The sequence below is a fragment of the Sinocyclocheilus anshuiensis genome, unplaced genomic scaffold (genome assembly GCF_001515605.1).
Source record: "Sinocyclocheilus anshuiensis isolate Anshui unplaced genomic scaffold, SAMN03320099.WGS_v1.1 scaffold60, whole genome shotgun sequence".
NCBI lineage: Eukaryota > Metazoa > Chordata > Actinopteri > Cypriniformes > Cyprinidae > Sinocyclocheilus > Sinocyclocheilus anshuiensis.
Genome location: NW_015554068.1, coordinates 239,337 through 260,100, shown reverse-complemented (window position 1 = coordinate 260,100; position 20,764 = coordinate 239,337). Strand labels below are relative to the sequence as shown.

The 20,764-nt window shown below is 39.2% G+C and overlaps 1 protein-coding gene across 6 annotated transcripts in view; it reads right to left on the bottom strand.

The window, feature by feature from the left end:
- Positions 1-19,504, bottom strand: part of LOC107668659 (ephrin type-B receptor 3-like) — a 45,574-nt gene extending 26,070 nt beyond the window's left edge. For all 6 annotated transcript variants that reach the window (XM_016460609.1, XM_016460614.1, XM_016460612.1 and 3 more), the window contains exon 1: positions 18,975-19,504. In XM_016460609.1, the coding sequence (XP_016316095.1) occupies positions 18,975-19,038 (64 nt within the window). In that variant the 5' untranslated portion in view covers positions 19,039-19,504. The remainder of the gene's footprint in view (positions 1-18,974) is intronic.
- Positions 19,505-20,764: the final 1,260 nt, after the last annotated feature.

Here is a 20,764-nt window from a genome sequence, read left to right as displayed (position 1 = left end):
AAATAAATAAAAAAATCCATGCGAAACAGCATCGTTGTGAGGTTAGAAGATTTGGAAAGTAAGAAAAACTGGACCAGGAGAGCGCATATTGAGGGCTAAAAAGAACTGAATTTGCATATAATTTTGCATTTCATGAAAATTAAAGGCCAAGTGTGTACTTTCTGCACCATTACCGCCACCAAATGGAGCTACAAAAAAATAAAAAAAATTAAAATAAATTGTTAAACCGGTTTTCTCCTCTGGCCCATTGGTCAGTCGAACAAAAAGCCCCGCCCCCAAACTCATGCTATTGGTTGAGCCAATGTTTTTGTGATAAGCTGGTCGAGATTTTGGAAAAATATACTCTCTGGGATTCTCAGATCTGTGCATTCCATCTTGCGTCTAAAGGTTTGCCAGTTTTGTCTCCCGCTGTGCCGTTGTGAAATCGTACCGAACGGCAGGCCCAGCGACCAAAAAAAGAATGTCACTCTCTCTCTCCAAACACTTGAGCTCTGTTTTGCCACCCAACACTGAGATGTGTCAACAGCGTGGGGAAAACACTGCATTAAACTTATTAAAGCTATTAGACTGATTGCTTTGTGTATAATATTTTAAGTTTGTGTTATTCGATATTACATTTAAAGTTAAAATAGTTAAAAGTACTAAATTTAAATGCACTACATGATTATAAATGTGTAATTACAAATATATTTAAATACATGACAAATACTAGTTCCAATAGGAATTACATTAAAGTATACTTAAGTTTACCAAAATTGCTTGCCAGTATATTAAATAGTAATGTCTAACCATTTTTCAAAGACAATAGAAATACATTTGAAGTCCTACTTAAGTGGGTCAGAAAACAATCTAAAATTCAGCTAATTGCATTTTAAAAACATTTAAGCTATAATACATTTGAAATAAACATGCAATTAAGAGTACCTTAAAAGGTACTACTGTGAACCTTTATGGGTAGATACGATAAAAAAAGCAAAAGTCCCTTAAAAAGGAAATGGGAGAAGGGATAACCTGTTCTACCTCAAAGGGTATAATGTTTGCATTTTTCTTCTTAGAGTATATGTATTACAGTATTATAATATTGTAATAAAGCCATTTGACATTTGGCCTTCAAATTCCTAGCGAAAATCACTATATACTATACACAAATGCTGTCAAAAGGTAACTTTTGTAATTATTAACACCTAAAGATGCATATTAGTACCTTAAATGTATATATTAATAACTAAATAGTACACATTAGCACCTTTTGAAATGCTAAAGCCCCAATGACAGCTTTTCTGAAAGTGTATATACACCGTAAGCCATGATATAAAATGACTCAAACAATTTCGCCCTCACCACATACGCCCATTGTGGTCAATCGCCATGAATTCGGCGCGTGTCCCCTAAAGCATTTAGTGAAAGAGTTACGATACTGCACAAGAGTTACTCTGTTGTGGCTAGACAGGACACAAGATGCGTTGAGATGGAGATAAAGCACGATCAGCTATTAATGAGCACTTAAGCTAACACGCTGGCGTATTCCGATACCGAACGCTGATCCGATTACAGATTTCACACTAAACGGGAGCCGTCTGTTAGACTCTCATTGCTGCAGGAGTACAACCAATTAATGCATTCATGTTTCTTCTTGTAGAGGTGAGTTATTGTATGGCCGCAAGGCAAACAAGAATGCGTAGGCCTCATCTGTGTTTAGAATTTTAGTTTGGTTTAGTTTTTGGTTAGAAATGACTCAAATGTGTTCTCCACTAATCAATATCTACCAAGGGTTTCATTCAAAAGCTTGTGTTCTTTTTGGTTCTCCAGTTCTTCCTTAAAAAGTTACAGTATGACGTCTTCGCTGCCACTGATTCTTCAGGCATCGTTACACAACTGTAATGATAGTGTTTGCTGATCAGAGAGAACAACAGCTGCACTTTTATGATGTATGATGTGTTTCATGTGGATTCCTCGTCTGAAACATGTGATTCTCCCCACAGTCATGTTTCGGTATCGTATTAATGGTCACGTTTATGACATCTAAGTAATTGTTCTGTTTGGGGTTTTGTACATAACTATAAAGGAACACTCGAGAATGAGAGTTCTCTTGACACACAAGGGATGGGGTGATGGAACAAAAATATGAAATGACGGGAGAAATTATATTTCAATGCTTTTGTATTATGTCGCAAATGTAATGCGTTTACCCTATAAACGTAGTTGTCACGTTTTGCGAGTTTCTCTGGGGAACGCAAAGTTTCTTCATTGAATGCAAATGTTTTGCGACTTTTGCGACTAGGCAAACATTTCGCAAACACAAATACACACAAATGCAACGTTTCTCTGGGAAATGCAAACTTTTGCGACATAACAAAAACTAGTGCTGTCAAACGATCAATCGGGATTAATCGCATACAAAATAAAAGTTTTTGTTTGCATAACATATGTGTGTGTTCTGTGTATATTTATTATGTATATATAAATACACACATACAGTATATATTTGGAAAATATTTACATGTATTTCCATGTCTATATTTATATTCATATAATTTATATTATAAATAAATATATTTAATATATAAAAATAACATATTTCTCTGAAATATACACTTTATGTATATTATACATAATAAATATACACAGCACACATACATATATTATGTAAACAAAAGCTTTTATTTCGGATGCGATTAATCGCGATTAACCGTGATTAATTGTTTGACAGTACTAACAAAAACACTGAAATATGTTTTTCCTCGGATTTACAGATATAAAATTCCCTATATTTTAATCATTCTTTAATGTGAAAATTGTCTGCATTTTAGAATGTCAGCAAGAACTTTAAAAACAAATGGAAATGTGATGATGGAATGATATAGCAACCATAAAAATGTTAAAACAGCCTAAAATATCTATATAGGTTCTTCAAAGTAGCCATCCTTTGCTGGGGTCTCAACTGCTCTTTCTTTCTGCCTTTTTAATGTTTCATTCACACCTTTTCCATCTCTGTCTTCTTTTCCCAAGCGTCTGAGGGTGTATCAGTCAACAGGAAGTGTTTTGACAGGCCGACGCTGATCACAGCCATCCTTTCCATCCACTTCATTCTCTCTCATTCCCCTCATATCTCTGAAAGCCCTTCTCTCTTTTTCTCCCTGTCCATCATGCTCTCCAGGTCTACATTACTGTCAGTGGGGAGCAGGGCCAGCTGGAATAAATACAGATGACTCAACTAGCCAGTTGAAAAATGCAAGCCGGTGAGAGTAAACAGGTTTACGGAAGGTTTGGAAGAGTAGGAGGCACACTTTGACTCCTAAAGCATTTTGTAAATGGCACTGAGAAAATAATAAAACATATGTTTAGGTCACAAAAGGTCACAGTGATGCAAGCCAAGCAATGGGTTCAGCAGAAGTGCCAATTTGCTTCATTGTGTTCCACACACAGAAATACTTTCTATTCAGTCCAAAAACGCCTCCCGAACAACTTCGTCTGAATATGCTTTTATGTTTTTGGTGTCACCATGGTGTCATCTCTCTATTATTTAAAATAAATAAATAAATAAACTCAGAGTCAGAAATATAAAAAACCAAGTAACTTTTAGAGACCTTTGCATTTAATAACATTGCATTTAGACGTTCCGTTTAAATGTAAAATAGAGCTTTCTAAAAAGACACTAATGTTCAATAAATAATTAAATTAAATAATTGTAAATAAATAAATAAAAAGGATTAAACTATTACAATGCCATTGAACACTGCTCATCAGAATTGGAAGAGTTGGAAATAGTTTAAACAGTAATGTAGCTTTAGTTCATCATGAAAAACAAACCTAAAGCCTCCAAGATGTGTAAAAACTTATTTTCAAAATGAGTGGAGAAAATTGCAATCCGTCGAGCATGATGAATCCTGCCATTGGCTGAGACTAGCGCAAGCACATTTTAACCAACAGACAAACACCTCTCCCTCTCCTCAAGCGAAAAGTATAAAAGGACTATAATCACGATAACTATGTTTTGATTGATTTTCTCGTTCTGGTTGAAATTCAACTCTGGCTGTAATAAACTGCCAGGAATGCAAGTCTGCCAATACTGCAGAAAAAAAAAATATTTTTGAAACTCTAAAATATGCCTCCACGCTCAATAGAGAGCTCAATGCATCATTACCCACAACTCATATTATCAGTCAAGCTATGTCCCAAAATCTGGCAGACGGTACTGATGGAGATGTTTTTACATAAATCAAAAACAACCTAAGTGTACTGGCATTATTCATATAGTGCTATTGAGGCATGTTTCCATGAAAAGTCAACGCATCTTTGTTTACTGGGCAACAACAGTAAAAAAAGACAGAAATGCCGAACCAGAAATTGGAAAAGAAACCAACCCTGAGAAATTTTCACTGGAGAAACGAGTGTGACAACTAGCCCCGGTCTCCAGAGCCTTGCGCCCTTCCCCAAAATCCGGAATATGTTGGTTTTGGAGATATCTTTGTATTCCCCTCCCGTGTTTTGTAATCCAAGCCAAAGAACGAGGCAGGAGGCATGTCTGACTTCCCCATACCTCCATTCCAGGTTCATTATGGAGGTATTTTGGCACTGCGCTGCCCACTGGCCTTGCCTGTCAGCTGCGGAGAGGAGCTGTCTGTTGTAGCTGCTGTCCAGGGACTCATCTCCATCCTCCAACAGCCTGTTTGCCGTACTCGTCTCCCTTTGACACGTTCATTATGCCACTGCAGAGGCAGCCAACAGACATCTAGGCTAAACATATGGTAATGGCATGATCCCTTAGGACCACCGGAAGGCATTTGCCATGCTATAACACTAAGGAGGTACTTCAGACTGGGGCGGATGTTGAAATGCCCCCAAACCCTCATTTTCTCCAACCACTTTTACCTTGAGATAAGATGTTTGTGAAAGGACGTCAAAGCTGACATCTCGGTTTCTGATCGATAATGGTGTGCACACAATACGAAAGCGTGAATGGGGATCACAAAATCACATTGTTTCTTTACCTATGACCATTTTTTAAGATACAAAAAGGTGGAAGTAAAGATTTTTCATACTTGAAGATTGGAAGTCTAGGTGTGTGGCAAGTGTAAAGCTATAAAACATGCAAATATAGCCTACATAAAAGACATTTGAAATAGGGGTCGACCAATATGTGTTTTTCAGGGCCGATACTGATTACTACAGATCAAGTAGACCGATAACCGATATTTTGAACCAATATATATGTCTGGTGTGAAAATGAAAATTAAAAATTTGGCACTGGCGGCAAATTGGATTTGAAAGTGAAATTAACCATAAAAATGCTTAATATCAGTGCTGATAATCAGCCAGGCCAGTAATCGGTCGACCCCTAATTTAAAACAACAGCAAAAAAAAAAAACATTAAAATGTAGCAAAAATAGTGACAGTCTAGCAAAAAGATGAATTCTGTGAACAGGTATCGCAAAATCACACATATACACAAGTATTTCTTCAACTATTTTTTTTAAGATGTAATAAAGATTTCCATATTTGAAGATTGGAAGTCTAGGTCTGTGACAAGTGTAAAACTATCAAATATACAAATACAGCCTTCATAAAAGGCATTTGAAACATTAAAAATGTAGCAAAAATAAGTTGTTACAATCTAGCAAAAAGTTGAATACTGTTTTTTTTTTTTTATAAAACCATACAATACATAATCTAACATGCCCATAGTTAAGGAAACCTTAAAAATATTGGGTTCATCCTTGCAGTCTCTCAAAAGGATCTAAAAATGTAGTATGTATAAACATAAAGGCTTTGGTTAGAATTTTTTTATGGTTCTGCTTCAAATTATGTAATGAGATGCATGTCTGGTTAAAATTACTCCTGATATAGTCATCAGCCAAATATACAGTCTCATCTTACTATGCAAACATTCAAATAACCTCTAATGGCTGTCAAATATGAGATTTCTGTTTTGCATCACGGGACAGCTGTTTGTTAGCAGCTACTGGACTGATGTGGTCCACATTTCCAGCGTTCCAGTGGCTTTTGATCGCTTCATAATGTTTCAAATATATTGTCTGGGGCAGCCAGTGAGGTTGCAATACCTTTTCATTTCTTGAGAATAAAACCCAAGCTGCGAGGGCAAGAACCCTGCTAACTTCCCAGTGCCGTCACATATTAGCACTGGCAGCTACTGCTGAAGACATGGGAAAAAATCCGTAGCTCAGTTTCAGCTGTCATGCTGCATGCTAATTATCAGGACATGTTGTGGTTTACCTGCTAGAACAAAGAAAACATGTCTAATGGCTTCAACTACACCACAGCGTATTAGGAGTTATTATGTTAAGTTCTTTGGACTTCTTTTTTTACATTTCTTGCTACATATGACACATTAGCCTGAGGCAGCGCAGGCTTCTTTCGACTAGCTCTTCTCACGTTAGCTCATTAAGCTCAGAGCCACTCGTTAATGTTTACCTGCCCACTTATTATCTGATTCAGGTCAGAACTGCAACAACAAATAAAGGTTAGGCAGTTACCGAAACAAGAATGTGGATGGGTAGGGCCTTTGTGAGTGTTGAGCCGACAAATAGTCGCACAAAAACAAATACACACCCACACTGAGTCTCTGAATATGCTCAATGACTAAAGCATGGTTTAGAACTGTCCTGAGTGAAAGGGACACTATCATTCATGCTATATTTGAGAAGACTCTTTTTGGAAATTTCTACCAAGCTCTGGCACTTTGGAAATATGTCAATAAAAGAAAGTAGGGCGCAGAGATTTCAGAAGCTCCCACAGCTGAATATACATGTATATACAAACACAAGGTGATGTTACCCCATAAAGTATGTTCCTCGATCAACATTTTACCACTCAAGCCAGGGAACTGATCATTTGATGGGAATTTTGTTCGGGGACCGGTAAAGTTGACTGATCCAGGTACGTCTTAACTAGGTGAATCATAATAACGTACCAATAATTGTATTATTTGCTAATTTGGCAACATAAGCTCACTGGAAAAACATGCCTCTAACTACAAAAATCACTGGAGTTTCCAGTTGAAATTAACACTAGTGATAGAAAAACACCAACAATATTTATTCCAACACCATGTGTATGGCTTTTCTGATGTAGTAGAAGTGCCCGGATATGTCCTGTGAAACACAAGTCATGATAAAAGAGCTCAAAGACTTGTAGAACCAAACAAAAATGGCACTCTTGCTTTTGTAAACACTATTGGATAGATTTAGAGTCAGGTTTAGCGTAGGTGAGGCATTATATATCCAAAATGCAATGAAGCATTAACGTTTAAGCACCACTTACCAGATATCATCTGTTTCAACAAAAACTGAACACGTTTTTAGTGCCACCAACTGAATATTTCACTATGAACATGCCGTAAAACGAACAAAAAGAAGCGTAATATAACTTTCCAGAAGTGTCGCCACAGGCATGTTTTTTCCAATGCGCCTGGGTTCTAATTGAAGGTTATTGCTTGTTATTTCTGTTTACTCCTTGTACCCTCCCTGTTGGCTAAAGCAAAACATTAAAATGTTGGTTGCGATTCTCCCCATGCTTATCTGTTAGATCTTTTCAGCCATGTTCTTAATTGCTGCTCAGTTAATTAATCTCACACTTGGCTGCAGTAATAACTTGACTCGTTAGACCTTTCTAAATGGTTTTCGGCTCTTTAACGCACAGACACAGGCTGCCGGAGTGTAAGGAAAACGGTTATCGGAGTAATTTATTCACGGACTCCACCTCCGAGACTGTTGATTAAAAAAGAAACAACTGGCTGATTAGGTCACATGGGCGTGTCTAGGTCATTGGCGATCACACAATCATGCACTTATGTGTTTCACTTACAGTAAATTGACTCACAGATTGTGACAGAAGGTATTAGTGATGGAAGTTCATTTCTGGGCAATTATGCTGGAGAAGGTTGATAGAACGGTTGACATTCAATTCTAGGGTGCTCCATATGGCCAGGGGTTTAGATGTCTCCGAACAATTAAATAAAAGCCTTGATACATGTGAATGCTTTTTATAATTGTGCGTGCAAGGAAGGGCCACTTGAAAACCTCCAGAAATCAGTATACAGTGCAACTGTGCTGAGTAGACTACAGTTCTGGGACCGTTTATTCCACAACAATCCATCTCCACAGTCTTTGCTGGCCGACCTGGGTCAGGCGCAATACTTCCTGCCCGCTTCAAATCATTACCCTAGACTTTATGGGTGTCACTTGCAGCTTCTGGCCTCAACGAAAGGAATGGTGCAATTTGCATTTATTACCTTACATGCACTGCCATCTGCACTCCATATTCTATAGAGATACAGTTCATCCTAACAACTATTTGGACTGGATGAACATGAGGGTGAACAACAGATGACAGTTTTTACTTTAGAGAGAACTGTCCCTTTAACCCCCAGAGCGGGAATTTAAACATCATAATATTCGCATACACAGTAAGTAAATCAGGTGGAAGAGAGGTAGGCCAAAGATAAGAGGTATATCCCCAGAGGCTGATTATGGCACAGATGCGCTGATGAAGGGCCAGGGGAGACTCCGACTGCCTGCCCACCAAGAACTGTACTGTCAGGGGCTGACTAATGTATTATTCACCCTTCATTGATGTGTAACTAAAGCCAGCGGCTGGGGAGCCTGGGCCACCAATACCCCCCACAGACGGTAAACCCCCGACAGGCTACTGAGCTCCACTGATTTATGGGTCTCAGTAGAGGGCCTGGTGAGAAGGCTGAGGGAGGGAGAGAGGAATGGAAGGAGGTCTGAGTTAGACATGAGATGAGTCTCATTTTTTATTCCAATGTATACTTTCACTATGTGGTTATGTAATATCTAAAACACTTTTAGGCCCATATTGGGTTATAAAACACTTCCCACTCATAATCTGAATAATAATCAAATCTATGAAGTCCAAATGTGGGTGTATCTAGAGCCATCACACTAAAATGACACAGTGAAGACAGTGGCGCTGATGGAAGAACTAAGGCAAGTGGACACATGAGATAAGAGAGTTGAATAAACAGGAACAGTGTACCAGAAATGCAGGGCTGCTGCTGGGCATCTGTTTGAAGTGCAGGTGACATGGAAGGCTATAGCAATCTAGAGTCAATCATTGACTGATAAATCAAACACGGTGGCTTTAACGGTGTCTACACTGAACCAATAAAGTCTCTGTATTGTGGTATAATGGTACAAGCGCTGGTTTGTTGCGGTAATGTGAAGTGCCTGAGAAGCACAGAAGGCAAAGACGACGACTGGGAAAGATAATTTTATGTGAGAACGCCCTTCAATTTAGGAAGCACAGGTGCTAAGAGATGCAACTGACAGGTATAGAGATAATGAGAAGTCTGGGAATTTTCTGCTGTTGTTCTCTTTCTCACACTTGAACACACACACATAGATACACTAAATCCAGCACACACACAAAGATAGACATGCCGTCACGAAGACTCAGTGGCCTCAACTCTAATTACAGACCTGCTAACCACACCTTGACTGCCTGGAACCTACACATGAACTTCTGCATTTCAGGTACGTTAAATCTCTTGGTGGTCTCAAAGCAGGATGAGTTCGACATGGAAGCGCTCATCAAAAGAACCACAGGGTGTATACTGAACCTTGGCGTAGATTACTCATAGGAACAAGTCAGCTGTACAGGAGTTCCATCACTGGAGGACTGACCATATTTACTGGTGACAACCCTGTACTTACGAGTGGCGCATGAATGGACATGCTTCCCTGAAACTGAACTTCATAACCTGAGGACAGGTGAGTAGAAAGATGCAAAAGGATGACACAAAGAACAGAGAAATAAGAAAACAAATTGCTCATCCTTCAATAATAAACATCTATGTAGTGTGCTGATGGCAAATGTTTTGCTCGCAAGGGATTTGGTTTTCAGAAATCTAGTGTGGTAGGATATTTATTTTCCAACCATTTCTGCATTCCGGAACACTCAAACTTTTAAACAAACAAGTTGCTCACTCTGTGACTGACCATCTGTCCAGGGTGGTGCCTTGCCTTTGGCCAGAGACACTGGGATAGGCTCCAGCATCCCCGCTCCCTACATTGTATAAGTGGTTTGGAGAATGGATGGATGATTGGACGTTTCTAGTTGCTGCGGTGACATAGCAGTTAGCAAACATTGTACGACATATTAAATCATGGCTCATTTCCTGTTCTGAATCAATAAAAGTAGCAAAAACGCTTGAGCTAAAATAAAAATCTCTAGATATTACCCCCTTGATATACGTTAGTGTCTTCGTGTTTATGATACTACTGCAGTGTCTTGATTAATTAACCAGGCACAAAGCTATGCCCAGTGTTGAACTCTATAGATTACTCTTAAGTGCTTTCCTACTTAGCTAGCTCCTTCAGGCCAAGCTGTCTCAAATTGAAGGAAAGATTTATTAATAAGTAAGAACAGTGACAAACTGCTTGCTTAATTAAGCAAGGAAGGGAAATCTAGTCCCTAGACATTTCGATCGCCACCTATTTTGATGGCAAGGCAGTATCAACAACCATCTCCTCTCGGCCTGCTATATTGACCGACGGCTCGCTAAATTGAATCGCTAATCATCACCATCCTTTTAGGTCATTTCCCAGAGGACACAACGGGGCAAAAGTGGCAACGAAGCTGTTTCACTGTGGTGCGTCTCACATCCATGACACAAATATGGCCCCTCAGTTCACCATCCCCATCTGGCCATGGGATATTTTAATGTGTTTCTAGTGCCAGCTCCATTTCACGTCAATATGCTTGCTTTCACACCCCACGAGACTTTGCATCACGTCAGCATTCTGATTTTGCTCCTGTTCTTAGTTAGAGACCTCTGCTTGAATCTCCTCCAAGCCATGTATGGGATGATGATGGTTTGGGGCTCTCGCACCTTCATTATTTCACATAAGACGTCAAGAGTGGGAACCTGCGCTGAGATTTTCTTAAAAGCCACGGGCAACAAAGTATCAAGAGACTGAACTTGTCAAATCTATCCCACAAGAGCTTGACTTACATTGCTTATAGACATACCACTTAGCTCCCATAGGATACTGTGACAGGATAGAGTTGTAAGAACACACACACACATAGTCACAAATCTTATCATTGACTGGATACAACAAAGGTGGGTAAATAGGCCCTGTCCCCAAGCTTCTAGACCTGTTCTGGCATTCTGATATCACCGAAGGGGTGAGATAACAGATAGGGAAAATAATGCCACAATTAGAATTATCTCCCTGATAAGAAACGGTCACATAAGGTGCCCAGGGAGAGCAGGGAAGAGGGAGGGCTGAAAAAAGATGGTGGGAAAGTGTAGAAAAGAAGTGACAGGGATGTGGAACAGGGAACAGTAAACAGAGTAGAGAAAGAGGTGCATTGTCTTTAGCCTCTCTGTCTGGATAAAGCCCACCTGTTGGGGGGAGAGGCCTCTGAACTTCCCACACTTGTCCTCTGAGTTTTCACCAGGTTGTCATCCATTTTACAGTCGACATGCATCTAGATGGTGTTGCAGCTTTACGAATGAGTATACCAATGAAAAGAGTGACAGTTTCAAGCCACCAACTGTTGCAACATAAGAGATAACATCTGTCTGTTACACTGGACAGCTATTTTTCCTGCCTCGAGAGTTTCATCGTTCTGTATGCAGCCTGTAACCTTCTCTTCTACTTTCCCGCTGTCAGGTGGACCTGATCTCATGTGCAGCCTCAAGGCCACCATTAATTGATGCTCGCCGGCTTTTCAGATTCATTAAAACCCCTTGCATATCCCTTGCCCATCAAGAGTTTCTTAGGCTAGCTCAGAAAAAGTGAGTGATAGGTAGAAAGACGGACAGAGAGAAAAGGCAGAAACAATGATCTCCTCTCAGGCATAGCTAGGCCGAGCAAGTCAAATTTAAGATGCAGAGATAGATCCGTGGCAGCTGTCCAAGACAGAAGATGAAAACTCTCTGCTCTCGCTGTCCTGAGCTCTGCTTCAATTCCCACTACATTTATAACCCCATCTGACCAGCTCTAGTCTATTTTCATTGTCTCTCCTCTCAGCACCTTTTCAGATGAACTGCTCAACCAATACTGTACCAAGTGCCTTTTGGATACCGGACAATTCTCTCAGTCTTTCTCTGTCCCTTTGTTCGCCTATGTCCTCATCTCTCCCGTTCAGGTTGAGGGCACTTTAATAACAGATAAGCCACTCGTCGCAACTTGGGGGGTACACGGCATACCTTATATCAAGGGGTATTCAGTCCTCCTCTTGGAGATCTACCTTTAGTGCTGTAAACTTTGATTATCTAGTTCAGGTGCTGGGTGTATAGTTAAGGGTTCAATTGAAAAGTAGATCGCCAGGAGCACAACTGCCTGCCTTATATCTAATGCCTCTAATGTTCTCTAGACTTGGGACACAACTGGAAAAGGGCAGTTCTGAGGTCGCTGCAGAAACATGTCATTTCATCTCCAGAGTTGCTCTTGAGACGTGACAAGTGCCCTTTTTCCATGGCAGTTCTGGCCTATACCAGCTACACAGGAAGTTGACGGGAAGATCACTGGACAGATACTATATTCTAACTCATTGGATCTTCTATCCTGTCACTCTTAAAAAGCTGGTAATGAGAGGCTCTAGAAGGCTTGGCACATTTCGAAAGGGCAGTTGCCAGAAAGGCTAAGTGAGAAGGAAGTGTGATCGATCAAGCCTGACAACAAGCCATAAATTAATCAGTCACAAAATATTCATTCAGAATCCCTGATTGGATGTGGATGGTGACCCTGTTGAAACTGGATGTGGTGTTAGAGCAACAGAGAGAAAAAGCATGCTTATACTTCCAGAAGCAAAGTCACTAATAAAGTTTATACACAAACATGCATGGCATTCAAACAAAAATGTTATCTGCACAGTGAGATTGCCATCAACGTCTTGAAGGAATTCACCAAATAAAAGTGTGACACATGCGTACGTGGCACTTGCTTTGCATTTACATGAATCGTCTGATCCACTTTCAGCAAACTGAATTTCAAAACACTCGAAGTACAGCTAAAACAGACAGACTTGCAATGCCTTCAGGGACTTTTACGACACATACTTTTTCACAAGTACCTGCATTTGCACCGTGCCGAAGTGCCATTGCTCTCACCTCGAACACCAAATGGAGAGGTGTCAGATCACGTAAGCATTAAAAGAGTTCCTGTCTAACACCAGTTCATTTCGTGTTGTCAGCTAAAACAAATCACGCTTACACAAGCATGCCACAGTAAAATGTTGGTAAAGCTTTATATTACTGTGTCCTTGTTACATGTACTTACTATAGAATTACCAATAAACCTAAACCAAAACCTCATCCTAATCCTAACCAGATAATAAGTACATGTAGTTAATTAATGTTACTCAGTACTTAAATGTGTAATTACACTGTAACAAGGACACCATACAAGAAAGTGTAACCACCAATGTAGTTATTTCAGATATTGTTGTAAAAATAAAACTTTGAAAAAAAGACTCTAATTAAAGACTGACAAATATTTACAATATTTAAAGAATGTACCATTTTAGTTTACATTATTTTACAGTAAGAATAGTAATTGTAGTGTTTTTTTACAGGTTCATGAAATCTATAAATCACACCACTAAAAGATTCCAGCCTTGTCCTCTTCCTCAAATATTCCCAAATGCAAAAAATTAAGTTCAGTCAGAACTAATTTCTGTAGATACATGCATTAACAAAATGAATGGCTAAGAAAGTCCACAGATGTGTAATTGAACAGCATGTCTCAAATGTGCAAATTCGAGTCTAGATTTAACAGAGAGGGTAAAGGGCCAGCGTGCTTTTGGGCCCCTGCCTGGGGCTCTTGGTGTTTGATGTGGAGATTAGGAGCATGTTTTAACCATCTAGAGGCCTGGGCTGATTGGTAGCGTGGAGTTTAGAAGCCATCATTAGCCCTAACACCCCCCACCCTGTTCGCACATGCCCGTATTGCTAATCAAAGCAGACATTTGCACCTAGCGTTAGCATTAGCCATTTCCTGCAGGGCTTCTAACATCACACATTCCCCCAGTTGAACTGGGGTTGAGAACTAGCCAAGTATCTCTCTAACAGTTTCAGTTCACTATCACTTAATACAAACTTTTGGTTTGTTTTAGGGTTTAAAAGCTGCATTTCTTTCAGTATTATCAAAGATCTCTTCTACTTTATAAGCAGAGCAGGCCGAACTGGTTTAAAGCCCATAAACATTGTCCAGCAAAGGATCAAACACACTGCAGCAAAGAGTCTGGAAGCTTTTCCAAACTCCTACTTGCCGAACGGCTTCACTATAGAGTAATGGCTATGGCATTCTTGTAAAAATGCGTAAGTCATTACTCAGTAGTATAGCAGACTACATGTGTGTGTCCGATCATATGTCATCATCTGCATGCTCAGAGCTCACACTGTGTGCTACTTCTAGATGCTTTGTATACTACAAGCATACAGAAAGATGGAGCTGCTTTTATCTGGTGGTTTGAAACTGAAGCAAATTATTTTACACAGCCACCATGTCACAAAATGCTGCTAGTTTTAGAGTTTACAGAGGTACGATCCTCAAGTGTCCATAAAACACATCTTATAACAGTCATAGACGATGTATGGATGTGACAAATTTCAAAAGCATTAAAAAAGTAGTTTCTGGGCAGGGAAAAAAATATGTTTTTTTTTTTTTCTAATCAAATTGGCTCTGACTGTAAATTCACTGAACCAATGCACGCAAGCAGTCCGACTCCAACATTTTAAAACTTTTAAAAATCCCTGGGGCTGAGTTGGAGAGGGAAAACTATTCAGATGGAAAGAAACATTTATTGTGCCTGTCATCATGTGACTTTGTTTGGGTATTCTGCGCTGCTGCCCCCCTTTTCAATGGGCGTTTTGGTAGCAGATCTATTCCCTGCCAGCGCCACCCATCTCGCTCCTGACCAACCGAAGACAGAAACCAAGCTCCAATGTCTCTTTGTCTCTCAATCCCTCTTTCTTTCGGCCTCTCTTTTGCTCTCGATTCCTCTCTCTCATTCCGCTTCAGTAGCTGCAGACAGCACCGGGGGGATTTTGGCAGTGTTCGGGCCCAGACACATTCTCTCCTCACACTGTCGTGAGTGTCAAAGACCTATTTTTCTCTAAAGGCCTTTGCGTCAGCTGCCAGGATGGCCCTTTTGAGTGGACACTCCAAAAGGAGTGAATTCTACATTCCAGTCAGCGTCCAGTCCACTTCTTCATCAATTAACAGAGCACTTGGTTAAATATTGGCCTTCAGCGCACACTATTGTTCCACGCTGGGCTCAGAAAGCCGTCAGATTTTACAGCCAAAGCATTCCTGCATTCAGAAGGTTATCAGAGCTAATATTTATAGGCTAGCGGTGTGAGCTTACGCGGACCACCACAGTAAGCCACTCGTGATTCTGCCTGGTTTTCATAGCATCTTTAAGCTTGAGTCTGAGACCCCTTTGAGCTCCTTATGAGAGTCTGAAACAAAGCCAGCGGGCATCTGTTCACCCTATCCTCTGTTTAACATATGACCTTTCAATGGCTCTCGCTCAAGACTAATATATAAAAACAAAATTAATTATTTCATAAATAGAACATCTATGAAAATAAATGAATAAGCAATTAAATATACTACACAAAGGGAAATAATACAAGGCCGCACACTTAAGTTCTGTGGTGCATACATTAAATGCAGGCCCACCATCAGAAACAGGGAAACACGTCCCACCCAATAATCAGAATGGGGTTTTCTTAAACTTTTAAATTTGGGCCTCTCCAATTTTGACTATTTGGTTACATTTATGGATACAGTAGATAGGTGAGGTAAAAAAATGTATAGACATATTTGATTTGACATATTTTAGATCAAGTGATAGATGCAATATATGAATACATATTATACAAACTCAAAACTTTACAATTCGCATTTTTATTTAGGCTATACTAGAGGTGAACACAGTTTAGCAAACAAAAAATACGTATTACTTTGTTCGTTTACTTTACTAGACCGAACTGTGCTCATGTTTAGTTTAAAACGGCTCGTCAGTAATTGAATAAGTTGAGAAAAGAGCCTCTCAGAGGAGTGTAGGCCGTGTGTATGGTGTGAAGAACAGATCAATGCTTTGACCTCTTTTTAAACCTCTTGATCGCAGATTTTACAGATCGATGAAGTCGCATCGATTTGCAGAATTCGGGTGTTGCGCTCAACAGCGGTCATAATACTAGTACTACTAATACTGCTATTAATAATAATATGTGTTATTATTATTACGTTGTTATACTATTTACAGGCTATTCAAATAGTAGCAGCGAAAAAAAATAGCTAATAGCGGTACATAGTCTATAAATAACTGTCGTTGACGCGTAACTTGTCAAAAACATCAAAAACAAGATTTTAGTCTAAATTGTATATGGGTTTTAAATGTAAAGTAGGCTACAATGCATGCGATGTGACTGTCACTACTTCTTTTACGTCTTTCATCATTTATTGTTTGCCATCAGCAGTTCCATTTTAAACGGGCCTGTCCTGCGCTTTGATAAATGGTTCTGAAAAGTGCAAACATTCTCAGTCAATGCAAAAATGGTTTAAATAAAATGGACACATCCTGGCCTATAACACGTCAGCTTCCCATTACCTCACACGTGAGAGTGAATTGAATCTTTTTCCAAAAATACAAATACATGTGTTGCTTAGGCTTCGCGTTCGGGCCTTCTTCAAGCTCACGTTACAGCTCTTCTGCACTGAATGTGCCCTGTAATGATTCTCTTGTTTCTCATGTTAATGCTGTTTACCCCCAAAATGAGTCTGTTATTTCGTCAGTAAGGGCTCTGTCTGCGTTAACTGCGTTTACCTTTGAATTACCACTTCAATGGGACATGAAGAGGGCAGATACGCTCCGAAAAAGCAGAAAATGTTCATACAGGCGCAGGACGCTTGCCTTGAACGACTAAAATACTGTAAATACAGAGTATGTGGGGGAAACGATAAACAAGAGTAAAGTCAGTATTTTTGCACGTTGATTTGAGGTCAAATGCTCTACATCTTTCTCGCGTAATACCGCGAAGCCCATGTTTTACCACATCTCCGATGAGATATATGCCTTAAATTAGTATACAGGACACAATAAGTTTATCACGCACCATGTGCTAAATAATAAGTACAGTAGGGTAGTGGGAATTAAAACCAGGCCTTTGACTAATTGGACAAGAGAGACTTGGATAGCCTACTAAAACGTTCAGATTCAAACAGGGAGTAACGCGTAACTAATTCTATAGATAGGCTACAGGAGAAATAAGAAATTAATTAAAAATCACATTTTAAAGCATGTTGGACAGCTTTGATCGTCTTATATATATATATAAATCAGTGGGCTCTTGCGGAGGGAAAATCTCCAGGGACCAAGAATATGGCATGCATATTGTCAGCCTAAATTAAATTCGTACACACTCGTACAATCTATTAGTACAAACGGACACATAGGATGAGTCGTATCGTCAACCCTAAACAATACATTGAGTGAATCGCTGATTAAGTTATATATTGTTATCACGTACAACTTGTTAAATTATGCTTTTCATTAAACAATATAATTATGATACTTGACAACAATTAACGGCAGTTAATATTCTGCTTGATTTTCGAGCTAAACGAGTAGAGCAATATATCAGGCTAGTAATCGAGGCCCGTGTGCCTTTCACATAAACATTCACTCATTTTGTTCTGATGTTATCGGACAAAATTATAAATCACGTAGCGAAGTTTATTTAAATAACTTTTACAAAGCTAATATAGAAATATACACCACGGTGGGAAAAAGTCGGCGGGGGGAAATAATAAATGCATTTAACTAAACAACCCGTATGAACTCCAAACAACTTCCCGCATTCAACATCCGTCCACTTCACTCATTAAAACATTCAAATACAAATAAAATAAACAAGGGAACCGATATATCCTCTCATTTAGTTAGTAATATAGTACTAATCCAACACGGAGCAGTAAAATGCAAGGCAAGCCTTTTCATCTTAAAAAACAAAACAAAAAAGATTAACTGTGGCTAATTATATCTGACAATATCGACATTAATAGTGTCAACATACGAGTTTTATTAAATAATAAATGCTGTTTTAAAGAATTTCACTAGTAGACTCACAATAGGCAAGTCTGAGCAGCAGTACAATAAGCAAGTGTTCACGATTTCATGCTTGTCGCCAATTGTATGGTTAAAAATACCAATAAAGAAATGAATACATCGACATTGTTGTTCTCCGTGAAAATCTATTAAGCGCCCACTCATTTTCATCTTTATTGGTGTCAAAAGGTCCCCCAGTCTAATGGGGGTCCAGACTTCGAAGAATCATTTGAATCAAAACCGAGCTAAACTACCGATCTGAGTCACTATGAAATAAACGAATCATAATTGTGATTAAAAGGAACACGTACGCCAAAAGGGCCATAATTGATGCACAGCATAAGAGCAACCTCCGATATAAACGCGCTAATAAAATGTCAATTTTGGTCAATTTATGGGTTGCCCAAACGTCGTTGTATTTGTTCAGAAAAATAAAAAGCTCAAAATGCACCATGCGTCTTTTGAGGAGACCTGGATTTGCGTCTTGTCTGACAGAGAGACTGTTGAAGTGGGGCTCCCTGTAGCGACATTTCCTTTACGAAAGACAGAAACTATTGTCTTGGTGAAAGAAAATAAACAACAATTAGGAGGGAGAAGTTCTGCCGTGTAATCGCATGTGTATTGGTGTCATTCAATGGCCAGATCAATTCCCCAAGAAAGCATCGGACCGGGCGCGTTTTACTGCATTAATTAAAATGCATAAAACGAAAACCTTAAATCCCGGTTATTATTTACGGAGTCCGAAGCGCAACTCCTGTAGACGCGCATCAATAGTATCGACCCGCGACTTGCCTCCCAGACTCTAGGTTGGGTTGATAAGCATTGCGAGAGAAAAAAACAAGAAAACAAATTGGCAATCTTACCTTCAACAGCCGAGGACAGAGGCAGCAAACAGCCGCATAAAAACAGCAAATAATCCATTGTCATAAACCAGAGACTTCGGACATGAAAGTGGAGTTCCGCGAGGAGATGTACAATCCTTCAGACCCTCAGTCCAGCTTCAGAGACCCTCTTCTCCAACTTCAGTTGTCTTCTTCTCAGCTGTTTCCATAAACCGCAATTGCAGCCGTGTTTATGTAATCCAATGTGCAAAAACAAAAAATATCTAAAGCGGCGCTGAAAGAGCTTTAAAACTCATCCACCCGACACTCCTGCCAGCTTATTTTTCATCAGTGGTGAGCATGTGTGTCCGTTTATAGATGTTGCACAGTGAAATCCCTACACGGAGAACAGTTGTTTAAATGTCCATTCCTCCTCAGATAGCATTCTGTTGTAGTCCAATAATAAAGAGCGGCCCGTAAAAAAAAATCACCTTATAGCGGCTTTACGCGTAAAATCCCTGAGCGCGTTTCACCTTCCGAGCGCTGACCGTTCCTGCTTCTCTGCCTTTCCATGTGCGCTGGAATGAAGATCGGCTGGTCTGAAATCAAAGAAAGAGTGAAAGAGGGAGAGAGAAAGGCGGTGTTGGGAGGAGTTTTCGCTCAGAATCAGCTGTCAGTCATTCTGCTGGCCACGCCCCCCGACGACCTGGCGCAGTTGGCAGGGTGCGAGCGCCGCTCTGCGGGTTTGAGTGCTTGCATGTCTTCAAACTCTCATGGAAACGAACAAACCTAAATGTATATGCTGTTTTTGGAAACATTTTATGTTACAATGTGCACACGCGTAATAATTATTAGAGTTGCACTTTTACCACAGTAAAAAAATACGTAGCTAAGCTTTATTGCGAGATTTATCACAAAGTAGGCTTTTGCACAGTATAAGTAAAACTTGCTCATTTGTATTGCTTAATACTTTCATGCATAACTATATTACAGTAAATAATCACTGTGATCTTTTTATTATTAGTAACAGTAGGCTACAGTTCCTGAATTTGAATTACGGACTTTAAGGTTAAGGTTAAATTCAGGTTTGACGAAACGCTTCAGATTGTGCCACGTTGACCTGTCTGATCTTTTTTTTTTTTTTTTTCTCGGCGTGTTATGATTGATGATATGACACTAAAAGTACTGTTAAAATGTGTTTTAGATGAAGTGGTTATATGCTGTACTTTTGAAAGCGGTCCTGCTCATCAAAATTATTTTCAGCTCTTTTTCACACACTCAAATCCCACCGCCTTTTCTCTCTGCCTTTTCTAACTTCTGGTAAAAGTAGTAGATAACAATTTTGAGGCCTCTTTTAAACAGATAAACTGTATCCAAAGTAAATGGGCTCTTTCTTAAAAGTATTGTTACCCTATTGCATTGTTTTTTATTGTAAAATGCAGTGGTAACATTTGAAATGATTATTATTATTATTATTATTATTACTTCTGCTACTACTGCTGAATGTTTATTTAATTTCTTTGTTACTGTGGGTTTACGTTCATTGGCATTGCATTTGATACATTTTGAATAGGTTAATTCATACTTAAAATTACTATAAATTTATTTTTCATCCCTTGATTTTTTTTTTGGATGTTATTTATTTATCTTCAATGTTAGTTTAGCAACCAACTTTGAATCACATGCCTCAATTTCATAAATTTAAGTTGTACTTAGAGTAGCTGCTTGTATGTGTACAATACAAGAAAACATTTTTTCCAACTTTCAGAAAAAAATGTTTTGCGTGAACAAAATATGTTAAACAAAAAGGACACAATAAAGGAGACATATTT